Source organism: Poecilia reticulata, linkage group LG22 (assembly GCF_000633615.1).
Source record: "Poecilia reticulata strain Guanapo linkage group LG22, Guppy_female_1.0+MT, whole genome shotgun sequence".
Classification (NCBI taxonomy): domain Eukaryota; kingdom Metazoa; phylum Chordata; class Actinopteri; order Cyprinodontiformes; family Poeciliidae; genus Poecilia; species Poecilia reticulata.
In genome coordinates this window covers 1,866,766-1,887,092 of record NC_024352.1, presented here as the reverse complement: position 1 = coordinate 1,887,092, position 20,327 = coordinate 1,866,766, and the positions used below count along the sequence as shown (strand labels likewise).

Sequence of the window (20,327 nt, the reverse complement as noted above, 5' to 3'; positions counted from 1 at the left end):
ATAATCTGTAGGTTAAATCTGCACTAGAGTTTAGATTGGCTAAAAAATCCAACCCACCATGGCATGGACCGAGTCCATAGTCATTGTGTCTAATCCAACCCAATTGATGAACTTTAATATGAGGTCTGACGCTGAATTAAACAACATATTATTGTAACTAACCTTTTACTCCTTTCGTTTTTATAGCACCATTTGAATAAGGAGTTTAAGTTCTCCTATTTTTAGGTTTTGTATAACATGTTTCTGCTTCATTTTGTCACTTGCATTCATCTAGGATGTGACTGATGGGAGCGGAGCAGGACAGGACAGGACATGCGTTTGTTGTGAGGTGCACTGGGCTTGTTACAGGCTGATTAACTTCTGAACCTTTTTCTTTATGTCATCAACAAGGTAAGCTGCCTCCTCCTCTATTGTCACTGCTCTGTCTACAGTCATGGCCAAAAGTTTTGAGAATGATTCAAATGTTAATATTTACAAAGTCTACTGCTTCAGTTTTTATAATGGCAATTTGCATAAACTCCAGAATGTTATAAAGAGTGATCAGCTTAACAGCAATTAATTGCAAAGTCAATATTTGCCCAGAAAATGAACTTTATCCCCCAAAATACATTTCAACTTCCTTGCAGCCTTAAAAGGACCAGCTAACATGGTTTCAGTGATTGCTCCATTAACACAGGTGTGGGTGTTGATGAGGACAGGGCTGCAGATCAATCTGTCATGATTAAGTAAGAATGACACCACTGGACACTTTAAAAAGAAGCTGGTGCTTGGCATCATCGTTTCTCTTCTGTGAACCATGGTTATCTCTAAAGAAACACCTGCAGTCATCATTGCACTGCACAAAAATGGCCTAACAGGGAAGAGCAGCTAGAAAGATTGCACCTCAGTCAACAATCTATCGCATCATCAAGAACGTCAAGGAGAGAGGTTCCATTGTTGCTAAAAAGGCTCCAGGGCGCCCAAGAAAGACCAGCAAGCGCCAGGACCGTCTCTTAAAAGTGTTTCAGCTGCAGGATTGAGCTACCAGCAGTGCAGAACTTGCTAAGGAATGGCAGCAGGCAGGTGTGAGTGCATCTACACGCACTGTGAGGCAGAGACTCTYGGAGCAAGGCCTGGTCTCAAGGAGGGCAGCAAAGAAGCCACTTCTCTCCAGGAAAAACATCAGGGACAGACTGATATTCTGCAAAAGGTACAGGGAGTGGACTGCTGAGGACTGGGGTAAAGTCATTTTCTCTGATGAATCCCCTTTCCGATTGTTTGGGACATCTGGAAAACAGCTTGTTGGGAGAAGACGAGGTGAGCGCTACCACCAGTCTTGTCTCATGCCAACTGTAAAACATCCTGAAACCATTCATGTGTGGGGTTGCTTCTCAGCCAAGGGAGTCGGCTCTCTCACATCCCATCCATCCATCCATCCATCCAATTTTTTACACTCTTGTCCCTCAGAGGGGTCGGGAGGGGTGCTGGTGCCCATCTCCAGCTAGCGTACCGGGCGAGAGGCGGGGTCACCCTGGACAGGTCGCCAGTCTGTCGCAGGGCTCTCTCACAGTCTTGCCTAAAAACACAGCCATAAATAAAGATTGGTACTAGAATGTCCTCCAAGAGCAACTTCTCCCAACCGTCCAAGAGCAGTTTGGAGATGAACAAAGCCTTTTCCAGCATGATGGAGCACCTTGCCATAAAGCAAAGGTGATAACTAACTCGCTCAGGGAACAAAACATAGAGATTTTGGGTCCATGGCCTGGAAACTCCCCAGATCTTAATCYCATTGAAAACTTGTGGTCAATCATCAAGAGACGGGGGGACAAACAAAAACCTAGGAATTCTGACAAAATGCAAGCATTGATTGTGCAAGAATGGACGGCTATCAGTCAGGATGTGGTCCAGAAGTTGATTGAGATCATGCAAGGGAGAATTGCAGAGGTCCTGAAGAAGAAGGGTCAACACTGCAAATATTGACTTGCTGCATTAACTCATTCTAACTGTCAATAAAAGCTTTTGTTACTCATAATATGATTGCTATTGTTTTTCTGTATGTGATGAAAACATCTGACATACACACATGAAAACCAGAGGGCAGCAGATCATGTGAAATTATAATATTTGTGTCATTCTCAAAACTTTTGGCCATGACTGTATACAGTAAGTAAACATACACAGAAGTCCAAGTCTTACCCGGCCTGACCATCAAGCATATCATTTTGCCCCAACTAGGCCCAATTTTCAGATCTAAGCTGTAATCCGTGCTCTGCTGCCACACTAGAGACTGAAATTACAAGCCTCCAGTTCTTCCTTCAAGCAAAGGAAGATCTGATTTTATATATTTGACGCTTAAAAATTAATTATCTCCACAAATGCTGTTACCACATATTGTATTTAAATAAAGTATATTGTGATACAAAGTCAATATTGTTGAGAATTCTGTGTGTTTATAGGAATTTCAGTCAGAACCAAAGACCAACGTGGCTTGAGGTTCAGATTGCGTTAAATAAATCTGTGTATTTAGAAAAAAAATCTGATGCTGGCTTTACAAAAAGACGACAGGAGCATCACAAAAGGTAGCATTGACCATCGCTTCCAGTGTGATCATAACTGTTCCGCAACTCATTTCGGTAACTTGGAAATAAGTTATTTAAACTGTTTGTAAAATCGAGCTATTCCTACTGTTTTGTTCAGCACAGGAGGAATAACTCGGCTTTTAAGTGTAAAATCTTTCAGCAGATGATGGCTTACATCACATCTGTCCTCGTTGCATTGAGGAATCTCCAGCCGCCTCCACGTTCATCCTGACGGAGGAGGCAGCACACCGATAGGAATCAAAGACACAAACAGTACACATGCACAACCATCTAGTTTTCACTCAGATATTATACTACAACACAACTGTTTAGACGGCATGTAATAGTGAAAAAAATCAAATATATTTTAACATTAATTTATGCTTGACTTTCTCCCTGGAGCCTGGTGAGTCAGTTAAATGGATCAGTCACCAGAATGCCTTTGTAAGCTGCAGCTGTGCACTAGAAACAACCACATGGAATAACCCTAAATATGGATCCTCCATTCTACAGCCAGGTTCTGCGGTTCTGGAGTGTGTTTAGGACTAAACGGGACAACTGTGACCTGATGTATAGACAGACGCAAATTCCTCACATTTGCTGGACTTGATGTTTCAATTTTCCAATCTGGATCAAGTTATTAGCTCTGTGAACGGAGTGGAGACTTAACCAGCATATGCAAACCAGAGGCAAAAGTTTACACAAATAGTGCAACTTCACGAACTAGACCATCTGTCCAAATTGTGTCAATCTACATGTAGTAGACACACACACACACAAGTTTAGTATTTTCCTATCTGTTGTGTTCATTAAAATGCATGTGCTTCTTCAAAGCACTGACAACAATGCTGCCATCTGGTACTAGAGTAGGAGTGTGTGTCTGATCATCTATGGGACGAACACGTGTGTGGAAATACCTCTACACAAATGTAATACACACATCACAAACACAGACACTAATCTCATCACCCATGGACTGAAATCATGTTCTAGTACATATTCCACCTTTAAATTTCCACACTCTACACCAGAAACTTCAGACTTTGAGCTTTCATTCACAGGTCATCCCTACAAGCCCAAAAGCCCTTTTTAAAGCAAATACCCCACTTCTACTCTAAGTGTGTTGCACAAAGGACCAATTTCAAAGGCAAATTCCACTTAGATTCAAAAGGGCTGTGTATATTCTGGTACTCCAGGCAGAAATTCATCAAAGCTTAATGTTCTCTTCACAGAAAATCACTTAGTGCGGAGGTTGGCTGTGTATGTGAGTGTGTGTTTCTACAATGTTTCATTGTTGTGTGATGGCTGCTTAAAGCGCCAAGCAGTCACAGCAGCACCACATGCAGTAAACCTTTCACGTCTTCCTGTATGTTCAGCCTCATAAGAATAAGGTTTATGTAAAGAAAAGGACATGGAGGACAAAGTCAAAGACTGACACACAAAAACTGTGTTGAATGCAAGCTTCATTTTTTTCTATCTGAAATCAAGTTACTTAGATTTTTCTACAAAAATACATGCATTATGAAAAAAATTTGTGTATCTGCGTGCGTGCATGTAAAGGACAACTTTCACAGTACTTATCACAGGCTGGTCATTTGTGCAAAGTGTGGACATTTTCCTGGTTCTGACTGTTTTTGCCGTTCTACTGCACTCTACTAGTTAAGTGTGAATGAGATTAAGGAATAGAGTAGTATGGGGTTAGGGTTAGGGATAATGTCTGGGTTAGGCATTAATGCAGTTACTAAAGTGAATGGAAATCAATACAAACTCCTTTATTGTATACTGTAAAAAAAGTCAGTAAATTAACGGTAAAAGACCAACAGTTTTTGTCCGTCATATCCAAAAACATTTCATTACCGTACAAACTGGAACTACCGTAAGTCGAAACTGCAAAAAAAGTCAGTAAATTTATGGTAGAAAATTGTGAAACACAAACAGTTACTGACCGTAATATCCAAAACATTTTTTTACCGTAGAAAATACATGGAATTACAGTAAGTCGACGCTGCAAAAAACATCCGTAATCAGTAAATCTATGGTAAAAAAAATGGTAAAATACCAACAGAAACTGACTGTAATATATAAAGCATTATATTACCATAGAAAATACATGGAATTATCATAACTCAATAAACATATATCYTAAGTAATTTTGACAGTCATGAATGTAGAAAACACAGAAATATATTGTAAAAAAATAAGTAATTGTAAAGTTCATAGAAAAATATTGTAATATTGCCAGCAGTTAATTACCCTAACTTTAGTAATCTTGTAGATATTTATATCTACAATGTAAAACCGTAAACAAGACTGCAAAAGTAATTTTTACAAAGAACAGAATGCTGGTGTGATATTTGGGTTTCTTTTTTAATAATGCCTTTAATACACCAAACTGAAATCTCAGCAGTAGACCAGGCATCGATCTGGTGACCCACTGATTGCAAAGCAAACTCCTACAGCCAACACCACCATCATTTATGAGCATTTGAGATTATTTTTATGCCGACCACAGATTTCTTATACATTATTAAGAGAACTGTATGTTAGCCCCTCTTGCTTGGATGAAGCTAAAGTTGGTTTCCAGTTGCTGCTTCCAATTCAGGAAATGGCTAAAGGGCAATTCCACCTAATTTTTCACTACCATCAGCGTCTTTAATTTACTCTAGCTAAGAAAATACAACACCTAGACTCTTCAAATCTGGAATAGATTATTCTCAACTCATTTCAGAATATTTAAAACCAAGTGTGGGATTTGTGAAACCTTTATCGGATTTGTGAAACTTCAATAAAGAACAATTCTAGTGTTATCCAAAATCATAAAAGTTGTGAAGTCACCCTTCATTGAAGTTTTATAAATCCCACACTTGGTTTTAAATATTGTGCTATGAGTAGAGAATACTCTAGAGAATTTTTCATTTTGTTATTGTGATAAATAGCAGGGTTTAAAGTAAACGGAGACTGTTATTTGTCATGTAAACAAATAATTATCTAGTTTGTATTGCTGCTTGATCCTTCAGCATCAGCAGCAAGTTTCTTTTAACTCTGTTCCTGTAGTTGAGTGTGGCTCAGGAAACTGTGGTGTCCTGAACTCAACACAGTAAAGTCACTGTGAACTAGCTAAGGCTGCTAACTAGCAGGTGCTAGCTCAGGGTGCTGAGAGCCCAGTAGGCCTGGTCCTTGTCAGGATGCAGCTACTGTCTTTGAAATCAACCTTCTGCTATGTTTACACGTTCAGGAGGAGGAGAAGGAGAAGAAAACACATTTCTGCATCACAGGTGAGTCCCTTTCACGGTTTTAACTGAAGTTAGATAACTTTAACCAACTGATAAAGAAATGTGTCATTTCTGAGCCCTGCTGTTCATGTACATGCACTGCAGCTAGATATTTTTACTATATGGAATATTTAATTTTCTCAGATGCAACACTTCCATGAATGTTTCTGTTGGAACGACTGCATAGAAATATTTATATTTCTTGTCTACTTTTAGACTGCATGGGCTTAAAGTTATTGTTAATGGCAGAAGCAACTTTTTCCAAGTTTTTGTCAGTAATTAATTTGAATTACTTTGAGTGTGAAATGTTCATGCATGAAAGTTAAATCTGTGAAGATCACGTTAGCTTTTGTTTCAATACTTTGGTAATACGTGGAAGTATAAAGCTTGGCATCAGAGCTAATATTTAATATTTTCCTTTGACCTCTTGACTCTCACCCCCAAAATACTTGCACTAAAGTCACTGAGTCCATGACAGTTGAAGGATTTTAAGATAAGAGAATTTAAATATTAATATTTTACAGTTTTTCTCAGTTTGGGTGCATTTCTCAGAACAGAATTGAAATTCTTAAAGCTACCGTTCAATCTTCAAATTACTGTGTCACTTCTGCACATCAAGAAATGAGTTTCTCATTCCTTTTGCAAGTTTTGCTTTTGTACATCATGTAACTGATTATGTGCACTTCTCTGCTTTTCCCCCCGTTATGATTTGCTTTTATCGTGTTGATCAAAATATGTTAAACGTGTCTGTGTTGAATTCTCAACTTCCAAAACAGCATAAGTTCATTGTGTAAGTCTTAACATATATAAGTCTTAAAGTTGTCATAATGTCAATCATATTTTAATTAATTTATAATTGATTATTTTCTAAATCTGTCCTGAATTGGTAAATTGCTCCCAAGGGAGTCCTGAGTTTCTCTAACAGGTCAATGTATGAACCATTAGCTCATCCAACGATCAACCAGTTTTCTGAAACAGATTGAAGGTGCATCTTGTGAACCATCAGTTGGCAATAATATGATCTATRTAGCCAGAACACAACACAATGTTACATTTCTGAGAACTGATGAACAAGTATCTGGACAGAGTGAAAAGCCAGGGAGAAGAAGAGTCAGAAGAGGCTGAGGTCATCTGCCAGTTTCCATCAGTCCAACATCAGGATATGGCTGCAACCCACAACATGATGCTGATGGAGGTTCTCCCACCCTACTGTTCATTCCTTAACCCCACTGAGGAACCTTTGTCAGCATGATGATGGGAATTAAAATGTAATGTAATTATGTAATTTCTACAGTTTTCCATGAGGACATTGTCCTGTGGTTCCTTTTCTACTTTTTTTGTTCTCTGCATTTCTGTCTTTTTCTTTCTGAATCACCATGACATGGACCATCAATGAATTACAGCAAAAGCGTAAATGTGAATTTTGTAGTCTCTTCCCATGACTAATCAATTCTTATCGTAAGTCTTATCTGTACATAGAGAAACTATAACTTATTTTGAGTCACTGATATGTTAACTGACAGAATTTTGAGAGCTGAACTAAGGATGTTTCAAGCAAACAAATGCTATTTTTGCTGTTTCTACAAATTGTTTTGAGAAATGCGCTTACTGTTTTGTAAATGCCAACAATGACTTGAGAAATGCATCAAAAGTGACTGAGAAAAACTAACATAGCATAAATCGTCTCAGGTGTATCTATTTGTTTGCCTGTATGAAAAGTGTACACATTTACAGCTTTGTTTCTGCTAGCTTGCAGGAATTGTAACTTACATAAATGTTTGAAGACAACTTATTGGCCTTCATGAGACTCAGATAAATGGTGAGTATCTATTTCATAAATTGCCTAAAAGTTATATTTGTTTTTATTTATGTATTTTGTCAGGTTGCAGAGGATCACACCTGTCATCAAAAAACAAAGGTTTAAGAACTACTGAATGTTCAGTCAGAAATGATCACACCGTCTGGTTGAAGTTTCCACATGCAAGTCAACAAAGGTGAAACAAACATTTAAGCGAATGCTGCATTTATATGATGTTCATGTAGTGCATCTTTCTAACTTTTGCTTACTTTGTTTTCCAGCAGAGAGGAAACACCCGACTGACAACATGTGAGTCTCAATTTCAACCTGTGACTGGGAAGACTACAACCATCCTGAGCWAARTCTGAACTCAGTGACTTGTGACTCTCAACCCAGAACAAGAATCCTTTTATCACCGGTTTTTCTTCTACAATAGGTTATCTCTTATGTGGACACATGCTGTTGTTTTGTTTGTTTTGTTTTCCAGATCTCAGTAATACCGTGAGGAAACTGGACAGAAAATAGAATCGGTTCCATTTTTAACTGAATTTTTAAATAGAAATCATTTCTTTAAGTGGATTACTCGTAATCTGTATTTTGTTTAATTTGAATTTATTTTCTTTATAACTTTCTGTATAGAAATGCTGACAAGTTACACTTCCTTGTGTGTTGTACTATAAATTTTATGGTAAAATTCTGGTAAGAACAGAGACCAGTAATTTACCATAAGGTTTTTGGTTTGTTTTTTTTACAATAAAATGTCAATATATCATACAGTCTGGCCGTGTTTATCACTTATGTAGATATTATGCCTCAGTTTTCCTGTGTGACTCCATGTAAAAAACTGGCAGTTTTGGTTGCCAGAATTTTACTGTATAAAGACGGTAAAATTCTGGCAACCACAGCTGCCAGTTTTTTACCGTAAATTGAGGCYGTTTTTTTACAGTGTATAGAAGTACAAGGATGTGTGTGTGTCCTTTTGCTGTGAAGATTAATAACAGTTCATTTATAATTCTAATATAGCACACATACAATCTACATTTTTAGTGAGGAAATTATCGAAGTTTTGCTAAAATGGGCTCCACTCTGATTAAAAGACAGCTGTTTGGAATATTCTTCCTACAATATTCTTGGTATGTGTTGAAAATGCAAAAGGCATTACTGGTGCCATACCATCCACCACCTTCCCTGCATGGTGGTTTCAGGCAGATTCCTGACCACATAAGAGGTCAATCTGAAAAAAAAAAAAAATCTGTCATTTTTTCCTCCTCCCAGAAATCTGGGTTTGGTGTGTGATTTCTGGACAGGCTGTCCTCACTGCAACGCAGACCGAATGGGACGGGCCTCTTTGAATTGTGTTTATTAACCCCTGCATATTCAATTGAAATAATGTTTAAATTCTAAAATAAAAAAGCAACAACAGGATTTTACTCACAATTTGAACAACTGTGTCTTTGTTTCAGAAATGCAAATGGCAATTTTTACTGAGACATGTGCTCCAATACAAGTGGTGTGAAAAAGTCTTACAGGGGTAAAAATAATCAAAAACATCCAAAACATATGAATGGACTATGTTTAGTATATTTTTTAAAATCCCAATTAAATTTCCCAATTTGTCAGTTTTCCTGTGTGACTCCATGAATAAAATAACAGAATGCTTTTATTGTCACTATATATCCAAATCTCCAATTTCAGGCCACAAATTTTATTCTATTTCTTCCGACTAAAGGTCCACAGATAAATCGGCCAGATGATTTATTTCCCCCAATTTCCTTCATTTTGGGAGAATGGTGATCAGCCGATACTTACATGTGAAGCCGATCTTATCCACTGATCTGAGCTAAATCAGCAAAGGTCTAAAAACCAGCCACATTCCTGTTCTGCTCTGCAATGAGAGGTTTGACTGACTGACCGGCCCACCAGGTGACGTCTGCATTTTTACAGTTAACAATAGTCACCCCACTGTTGCCAACTCAGTGACTTGCTATATTTAGCAACATTTCAGGCAAAAAAAAATTGGTATTGGCCAAAATCAAAATCAGCAGGTCAGGCTTTTTAAAGATCAATAATCGGTGATTGGCCAGAAAGCTGCAATCGGTGCAGCACCCTTAAATCTGACATATGTGTTCTCTGCTGACTCCCCAAAAGCAACCACACAGAAAAACACTGGATGACTACTTCCTTGTAGGAATCTAACTTGGGTTTTAAAGTATTTCTTACAAATAAAAAGGTAAACCATCGATATATATATATATATATATATATAAAGACAGATGACCAGCCATTACTAAAAGTGTGAACCCTACCTTTCACTGAGGTGTTGGGCGGGGGTCCCTCGATCCGCAGGTTCCATGGCGGATCCCCTTGGTTGGCAAAGTCCCTCATCTTCAGGTAGCTGATTGTGAGGCGGATGATGGAGGCCTTGTCCAGCTGGCTGGTGATGGCACCGGGCAGCGGCAGCATCTTGGCTAATTCATAGAATTCAAAGTTCTCTTTCCCTCGCCGTGACCTTGCAGCGTCCCTTGACTTCTCCTTCCGGAGAGCCTGAAGCCTGGACACACAGCAACCACAGAGCAATGTAAGGAATCTAATTATGAAGATGATATGCCAAATGTGATTTAGTAAAAAATGCCTACAACACAGAAAAAAAAAGATCAAATTATTGCATTAAGTTCTTTATCAAATAATGTGTCTCTGATGTAATTTTAATGCAGATTTAGTTATTCTGTTGCATTTGGGTAAATTACAGAATAAAATAAAACCTAAACTCTGCTAAAAGCTAACTTTTCGCAGCAGTCCTTTTTTCACATTGATTAAACTTTGACTCCTTCAGACAAAACTTGAAAATCTGCTCATTATAAAAAAGCTACACCACAAAGTAATGACATTCAGGCTTTATGGTTTCCTTGAATTTCTTATTCATAACATTTTATTAATAACGTTCAACTCTGTTACTTTACATCAAAGAATAACTCTGTTTACTTTCTCTCTCACCCTTGAACAACAACTGTGACAAACACTTTTTCCTGCGGCCGCTCATCATCATCGGACGTCATTATGAATTAACCTGGCAATAAATCAGCTGCTAAAAACCTCTGTGGGCTTCCTGTTGGCCACACACACATCCACACATGCATACACATGAACAGGAAGACAGGTGATTAATTTTTACTGGAGAAAAAGAAACAGGGGGATGGAACGAGGGGATGAGATGGAGAGATAGCACACACACTTGTTGGGGGACTTGTTTAGGGCTAGAGATGAAAAATGGCTGTCATCTGGCCAAGAATATCATTTTCATATTGTTTCCCATTCACACATCAGGGAATATAAACAATAAATGGAGAGAAGTAAATGTGCTGCTTTTTTTAACTAACTTCTTTTGTTAAGGCACTTTACAGCATAAGCATCCTATGCTCTGTATAAAAAATTAGAAATACATTTTGGAATTGGCAACCTTTACACAGGTATTAAATACACTTTTCATTAAGCCCACATTTCTGTTTGAAATATTTTATACTGGTCGGTTTTATACGATATCATAGAGTAAATAGAAACAAACTAAATGATTTCCATTTGCAGGATTGTTTCTTTTTCTACCAATTAAACTATCTACACTGTCACGATTTGCGGTTGTTGTTGGTTAGGATGGAGACTTGTTGAACTCAGGGTTCGGTGTGATTAGATGGTTTTAATGAAATCCAAAAGAGTACAAGGTTCAGGCATAACAGGTGAGTAAAAGCAATAGTTCTGACACTGGTAGTAACTCAACAGGACTGACAAAGTCATCTGACATACAAGTTACAACTTAAGACTAGGATCAACGCAAACAAGAGACACGGGTAGGTTTAAATACACAGGGAAGGTAATCGGGAAACAAGGGCCAGCTGGGGCAATCAAGGGGAAAAAAACGAGACAACACAGAAAATAATTAACACAAAAAACATACCTACACACAGATACGATACATTTCTGAGTAAATTGGAAACCTGACAATCTAGGAGATTTTTAAATGCAGAATAAGTAAAATAGAGAATATTGCAGCCGGGTTGCACATGTCTGCTGCCATGAAATGTGATGAAAACAAACAGTGAAATGAGCATGCACTCAGAATGCTCACATGATATGATGGTTACTGCAGCATGTGCAGATCATTATAAACAAGCAAAGTCATAAAAAACAAAGAACAGCTCTCACTAACTTAGACCTGAGAGGCTAAAGAGCCATTCAAAAGAATAGGATCGATCAGAACCACCACATCACTGGTATTCTCAGATCACTGGGTAGAATTCACAGCATCCCATTGTGTCATGATTGGGCATGTTATTTTACCAGACAATATTTTTTTCTTATGACAAAAAAGTATAAGTATTGCTATGCTGCCTAGCAAATAAAATAAAATAAATGTTATTTTAAATAATTTGGTTGGCATTACTTCATCCTCAGTAAGTGATGTCGAACTGAATGCAACTGTAGAACTTGATCCGTGTTTGGACTGGTTGGATGTAGCTGAGCTTTCTGAGTTATCAAAAATATTAGCTTCATCTAAACCTTTAACTTGTATGTTGGACCACGTCCCAACCAAATTATTTAGAGTCTCCCCTGTGATTACTGCCTCCGTTTTAAAAATGATTACTCTATCATCAGTAAATGGACATGTACCACAAGCTTTTAAGGTAGCGGTAATTAAACCTTTACTTAAGAAACCTTCTCTCGATCAAATTACAGATCTATATCTAATCTTCCTTTCTTATCTAAAATCAAAAATATATATTTTTCAATCAAATGTGTGAGCATTTAAATAGTAATGACCTGTCTGAGGAGCTTTACTCAAGTTTCAAAGCTCATCTGAAACACTGCTGAAAGTGACTAATGATATTCTTTTGACTTCAGTGATGGACTTGCGTCTGTTCTGGTTTGGCTAGGTCTCAGTGCTGCTTTTGACACAGTCAACCTCAATATTCTCTTAGAACAAAACAGTCCAGGCTACATGACAGTAGCATCATTTTGGTGGCTGGCTGAGACACAGTGCATGTCAGGAACCAAGGACAGTAGTAGACAGTAACTCTGTTTCCCCTAAGACCATCCCACTTTCACATTTAGTGACAAAAATTATAAAGACAAGTTCTGTAAGTTTCAAGTCAAAGCGCTTGCTCCCTGGAATGTTTTGTGAAAATCATGATCATTGCCAACAAACATGAGACAACACTACAACATTGTAGACGTTTATGGCTTTGTATTATTGTAAGTGTCATGGTGTGTGAGTTTTAGGATGGAGCAAAACGCAGACATGAGCTGGGAGTATGGATCATGTTGAAAGTTTTAATGAAAAATGAAAAACATCTAAAGCTACAAAACACCACAGGGAGCCAGAGCAGAACAAAAACCACATATCCAAGTAATAAGCCGGCAGGGGACAGAGGAAAGGAAAATAACTGGGCACAACAGGAGCGACCAGCCAGGCGTGTGAGCAGGAGAAGTGTTTAAATACTGAGACGGTGAATGTTGAAACAAAGACCTGGGCTAATAAGCTAATGGGCTGCAGGTGTGAGGGGAGAGAGAGAGAGAGAGAGAGAGAGAGAGAGAGAAAAAGAGAGAGAGAGAGAGAGAGAGAGAGAGAAAATGGCACAGGGGGTGAGGGGGAATACACAAGAGACTAGGAAATGAATCTAACACTAAAAATAACTTGACCCAAGAACCAGAATTAAACTAGTAAAACAAGTAACAACTAGAGACAAGAAATAAACATTAAACAGGACCAAACTAAAGTTAAACAGAAACAAGACTGATCTAATCAAAGAAAGAGACCAATGGATACAGAGCAATCAAACAACATTGTAGAAGTTTATGGCTTTGTATTATTGTAGGTACAAAGCCATAAACTTTGTACCTACAATAGGTACAAACTAGTTTTGAATAGTCTCAAAACTATTCAAAACAACCCAGGGCATAAAAGTAGGTTTGGAAGTCGGTGTAAAACACAACCACCATAAATAGTGTGTAAGTTCACAGACAACATATCAGCTGTATCAGAAATAACACAATGAGCAAATTATTAATACTGTTTATGTTTTTGCTTCAATCATCCACCCAGGATCCTAAACTGAACATTGCAGGGTGTTCAGAAAGCTGCATGTGTTGCTTACCTCTCTCTCTAGATTCTGTTTTGGAGATATGGATTATCCCTTCCGCTGTAGTCTCTGTGTCACTTCCACTTTCCCACAATGTCAAAATCACTTAGTTCCTAATTTCAACCTCTCTGCTCATGAAACGACCTATCTGACAGGATCCTCCCAGGAAGTCAGTCCCTACAGTCGCCTTCCTTTAGATTCATTCTTATTCAGTCACTTCACTGCCTTTCAAACCCACAGCAACAAGTTCATCCTCTCTGTGCTCAGTTCTTAAAAAGCTACGCCCCTCCACTACCATCTATACAAAAGATAAAGTGAAGACATCATTGTCTGAGACCTAATTCTGTAATTTTGCTTTGAACCAGAACAAGTTCACTTATCCACTTGGCAAAAACAATAGAATACCTGCTCTTAGTGGATGTTCAATTTGTTGTTTCACTTTGTAGCAAAAGAATAAATGACAACAAATAAATAAATAAGACCCACAATTTTCTGTTTAAAAAGTTATTTCAGTAGCAAATAACAATAGAGGACCCACCTATGCATACAGCAGACCCATGTTAGTGGTACTTGGTTCTGTTAGTGTGATACAAGCAGTAAGAAGGAGGAGAAACAAGATGAAAGTTTAAAAATGTCAGCTTTACAGTTTCTGTCTGCAGTGGAACTTCCAACTACAGAACTGTAGTCCAAGAAGTCAACAAAGCCTCATAGCCTCAGATTGTAGCTTAACCTTTTGATCTTATACTTGTCTAATTGTATGTATTTGTTCTGTTACCAAAGCAGCCATTCTTACTTTCTGTGTAATGTTTTAAATGGATATCAGCTGTATCAGCTAACCTGTGAGGGTTAGGTTCTCCTCACTGCAGACAGCTCACTGTGGGGATGGACTTGTTCTCCACCTGACTGTCCCCCTCTCTGTTTTCACATAATGTATGATCCCATATCCTCATAGGTGATTGGCCACAAAGCTGTCGTGCTAATCCAAACAAAGTTCTGTCCTGAGCAGGCAGAGAGACTGAGCTTGAGAGCTTAGCGGGAAAGTAAAAAAAGAAAAAATCAGGGAGTCGGCTCTTCTGATTCACTACAAAGCACTGGCTCTTACAGCCATCACCGCAGCAACCACCCACACCAGAAGGAAATTAAAGTAAAAGAGCATCATCAGGAGAAGGGGCAGAGCAGAGGTAATTTCATCTGAACTGCAGTTAGAGGTACGTAACCAGGGTAACGACAGAAGGAGCTTCTCACTGTGAACTTCTAGCTGGATATATATATAAAAACATAAACTTAAATAAGTAATCTGACTAATTTATAAATAACAGAACCCATTAGTTAATCATTCATAAGATTACCAAACTACATTTTTCCTTTATCCAATTCATTTCTGCAACTGTACGATTGTGGTAAAACAGAAAAATGTAACATCAAAATTTTGTTGATCCACCTAAAAGCTTCTAAAGAGAAAAAAATCTATTGAAAGGTGTTTTTCTCTAACTGGCTCATGGTGGGCTATACAGGTGTGCAAAAGTATGGAAACATCTTCAATCATTTTTCAGGTGTGAATAAAAATGAAATCCTGTACACTTCAGACATCCAGCACCAGTCATCTCCAGAAATACTGAGATGACTCTGCAGATGTCGGGTTTATAAGAGATGGGCAAGAGGCTGAGTACAGAGAGCTGGTGGAGCGCATGATGACGGAACAATCATCCTATCCTAACTGCGAACAAAACAAAGGAGATGATTGGACGTTTCAAGGAAACAAGGTAAAGTCAAACACCTGTTCAACATTCTGGATGGGAGACTCAACAGTGAAGATGTTTAAAAGAAAGGACAGAGAAGACTTTACTTCTAACTATTATCAATCTGGAGATTATGCTGTAAAGAATAAAATCAAGAAAATAATGGACAACCCCGAGCTCTTTATGAGACTGCTTTTCAACAATAAAATGTCTTCAGTCAGAGGCCTCTTTGGATTTGCTGCAATACAAGCAGCTACAGTAGTTTCTTCTACCAAAGTGTTTGTGTGTTGATTGGATCCAAATGAAGATGAGCAAAGGCAGCAAGTTGAGGGTGAGATTTTGATGAAATAATAATTAAAGACTTACAACAACAAAAAACAAGGAAACACWGGGTGCAAAAGCAGGAACAAGCAGAGAAGAAGTATAAGAAGACGTAAGAAGATTTAATAAGAGAAAGACTTATTTTGATACTGGGAGAGTGAATGGAGTGGGACTGATTAAATAACAGGTTGCAGGTGTGAGGGGAGAGAGCAGAAGGCAGGCAGGGGAGAGAAAGTGCAAGAGTATGGCTAACAAGGGAGGAGGAGGAAACGGACAAAGAAATTGTGAAATCAAATCTGTGACAAAAACTAACTGAACAGAGGGTATAACTAAACATAACCTAACTAAAAATAATTAAGAATGGACTGAAATAAAGTAAAACAGAAACAAGGCTGATCTAATCACGGGGATAATTAAGGCAATCACAGAACAACAAATGAACAAAACTATAAGCCCAGAAGAAACCCAAAACAACCAAAGATCCTGAAGCCTGCGATGACGGGTGTTGGGAAAGCGACGTGCAGGCAGCCAGATGGAATTTATTTGTTCACAAAATTGGAAAGCATTACACTGAGGCACAGCAAATATGTCTTCATGTCTGTCTGCTGTGTGTAGGATTGTGAATATGTGTGTGAGTCCGTACACAAGGAGGCGTATTTGACCTTGACTCAAAGCAACATATTTATCATGTAGTGGTGGAGTAGGTAAATGCAACTGTGGCTGTGATCTGTTTGTGCCTGTGTGTATGTCACCATTTGGGTTTTATAAACATGAAATCAAGCCTTGTCGTAAAGTTCAGCCAGGCGACTTGATGGTGTTTTAAATAACCTGTTGTGGCAGGKGGTGTGTGTGTGTATGTGTGTTTTTGTGTATTAAGTCATAAAGTTCAGTGAGGTGGGTCCGTGCTTTATAAAGAGCTTGTCAGCCGAAATAGTTCCTGTAAGTGTGATTGTGTCTGCATCTGTGTGTGTGTTAGTCTTTTAGTTGCATTCAAGTAGGATCAGTGCAGAGGTTAGGGTTTAACTACCAGGTCAACCAGAGGTCACACTGGTTATTAGTCATGTGACTGCAAACTGTTATTAGGCAGATGTATTTCTGAACCTTGATGAAGATAAATTTATAAGAAGATTCTACATCTTAAATGGTTAAATGTTTGAAATGTTAACTGGATAAAATGTCATTGACTTCTATTTAAAACTGTCATTTTAAAGGTATAGCTTGCTATTTTTAGAGTTTAACCAGTTAACTGGCCCCAGGCGTCATTCAGATTGTCAACATCTGTCTGGAGCTGTGTAAGGTTCACGCCAGCTTCAAGCAAGACTACTGGCCTGTCCCCCCGACGACTGGGGTCAGATGTGGAAGAACGGGTCAGGTCCAGAATGTTCATTCTGGTCACAAACATGCACGCGCACGCACGCACACACACACACACACACACACACACACACACATTTCATTTAACTTTGTATCTTTCACCACAACACTTCTATCATTCTTTCCTATATCTCTACTTTTGAATTTTCAAATCAGGCCACCCCAAACATGATTTCACTTGGGCCTATTTGTTTCTATGATGACTTACCATACCATACACACACAACTAGGTATGCAAAGGTTTATCACATGGAATGCTCACAGAAATGGCACTAGAGAAAAGAAGACATATATTTTAACCAGCTTAAAAGAACACAGAAAGATGTCAAGAGATTTGTAAATCTGCTGCAGCTGTAGATATTAAATCACCTGAATTTCTTAGTGTTCTCTGCCTGCTATAACTCAAGACAAAAGAGGAGTAGAACTTTTAAAGTCCAAAATGGTATTTTCACAGATACAGATCACTATATGCTCATTCAGAAGAAGGGATTGTTGCAAAGTAAGTTTTTTCTGAAAGAAACTGAAGTATTCTAATCCAGTCTTGTATACAGGCTAAATCTGTTGGTTCTGTAATGTTTCTGAAATAAAATAAAGAGTAAAGTATTCATATACAAAGACACACACATATATACACTGTGTTCCAAATTATTATCCAAATTATATTTTCTCAGATTTTCTTAAATAGTCAATGCAAATCAGTAAAGTTTTCAAGTCATGAACTATTACAGTATAAATCAAATTTTACTGAATAAAGCTCCCAACAGTGTTGTGGTGCTCGAGATCGGTCTTGGTCTCGAGACCATTATTTGATGGTCTCGGTCTCGGTCTCGGTCTCGTCTCTGACTCGACCGCATTTGGTCTCGGTCTTGTCTCGGTCTCGGGCGCTGAGGACTCGGCATTTTATTTCAAGACCAGTCGAGACCGCAACTGTGAAAATATCACTAAACATGCAGCATACTATCCAGTTTATTTGTTAACATCTTTGTTTTCAGTGGATGCAAAACGCACCGATTAAAATCCAAGCAATTACGTGACTCGCCAATTACGTGTTTATGTTACTCCCATCCCTTCCCCTCACCCCCTCACCTTTCACTCGCACGCGGCGCTCCAAGACATGCGCAGTGGTTTTCTCTCAGCATTAATCTTCATGTACAGCTGGGCCCACTGCAACCATTTCTGCTTGTGAGCACTGGCTAGGGGTTCATGCACCGCAAGCCTCTGGAGGATCCGACACCTTGAGGTTCCACCAGCAGATTCAAATAACTGTTTGTTGCTTTGTAAGGGCATTTTAGCAGCTGCTCTCTTAATCCGATGAATTTGTCTAACAGAAACCTTCCTCATGATGCCTTTATCTGCACAAACCCATCTTTGTTCTGAATCAGCCACAAATGTCTTCACATTGAGATATCGCTTCAGTTTTCGTTAAATATCTAATGTTTTCATACCTTGTCATATGGCRCTACACTATCTGATAATTTTCGTCAGCAGAGGGATCCTTTCTCCTTCCAATATTGCTTGAAACCTGTGGCCTGCTTAATAATGTGGAACATCCTTCTTAAGTAGATTTCCTTTAATTGAGCTCACCAGACAAACTAATCAACCCAGCTCTCTGAAATTAATTATTGTGATTCAAAGAGCACTGACACACAATACCATCTATAAACTTAATAGCACAACAAAAAATGTAATCTTTATGACACTTAAATTCAATTTGCATAATAATTTGGAACACGGTGTGTTCTTGGTACCTCCCGGACTTATATTTGTGTGCAGAATTTTGAGGAAAGATTAATTTAATGCAACTGGAATAAGGCTGTAACATGTAACGGAATGTGGTTCCCCCTAGATTGGCAGAGCAGGGTCGTGGTCCTCCTTTGCAAAAGTGGGCTGTAGAGTAGCGGTTCTCAACGTGGGCGGTACCGCCCCCCATGGGGCGTTCAGAGGACGGCAGGGGGCGCTGGCGGACATTTTTACAAAAGGGGGCGCTGGGATTCCTTTTAGGGGGCGTTTGGTCGAAGGTTAACGTTACACCTTAAATGCACAACAATACCAGTTTAGACTTTGAGCAACTTGGTAAAACTGTATTGTGTAACATTAAACCATGCCTGGCTGCAACTGTATCGATGGCAGGTCTTCTTCTATTCGGTGTTTGTTAGCTTCTGTTAGCTTCTTGGCGCAGCTCCGTTCTCCTGCTACTGGTAGCTAACATCACGATACCCTCACTGTGTATCCCTCTGAAAAACGAACCMATTTAAATAAAGAAATAAAGAAATCCCTCCATGGGTGATACCACGATAGAGAGCGTTCATTTTATGGCGTTAACACGGTGCTGTAAGTGGTCCGGTATGAAACAGGGGTGATAGAACAACACAGCAGTTTTAAATTTCAATAATCAGAATTCAGAAATTGTTTCCGTTGTTTTAAAAGGTTTATGTCAGTCTGCCTTTTCCCCATCGATACGCTTCCAGACCGCCCTGCACCTTAGGGGATTAAAAAAAAGAAGACGCGCACATTTTGGAAAACTCTGAAACAGGAGAAGCGGGACATAAAACGGAGCGACGAACTAGATGTGAATTATGGCATAAAAACAGAGAATTCGACGCTGAACAGTGAAAAATCAACACATAATGTGAAAACATGATGATTAGGCGGCGCAGCAGGTGGTGAGTGAAGATTACTGATGGTCAATAAACAATAAAATAAATCTAGTAACAGGAAAGAAACTAAAGTGGACATGGCAATAAACCAAGAGAGGATAAAACTAATCAAAGGAAACTAAATGGAAATGAATGAAGAACAAAACGCAAAAATAAACTAAGAAACTAAAGTAAATACAGAGAAATAAACTGGTATGGCAAGACCTTTCGAGCAATAATTAATACAGAGACTGTATGGCAAGAATAAACAGACACTATTTCCAGATAAAAGGTAAAATAATATTGTTAAAATGTTATGGGTTTGTTGAGACCACATCAAAACCTGAGAATAAATATATCTTACAGACCATAACAGTAAAGAACTGATCACTTATTTATGTTTTTAATTAGATTTGATATATTTATTTCTTCAATATTATTTTTAATGTCAGTGTTAATGTCGTGAGGCTGATGACTCCATGACACTTTCAATTTGAC

General features: G+C 38.5%; 1 protein-coding gene across 3 annotated transcripts in view; it reads right to left on the bottom strand.

Annotated features, from left to right (window-relative positions):
• The window catches only part of npas3 (neuronal PAS domain protein 3), a 301,093-nt gene that overhangs the window by 149,281 nt on the left and 131,485 nt on the right, over positions 1–20,327 (bottom strand). For all 3 annotated transcript variants that reach the window (XM_008398666.2, XM_008398667.2, XM_008398668.2), the window contains one exon: positions 9,935–10,179. In XM_008398666.2, coding sequence (XP_008396888.1) covers positions 9,935–10,179 — 245 coding nt within the window. The remainder of the gene's footprint in view (positions 1–9,934; positions 10,180–20,327) is intronic.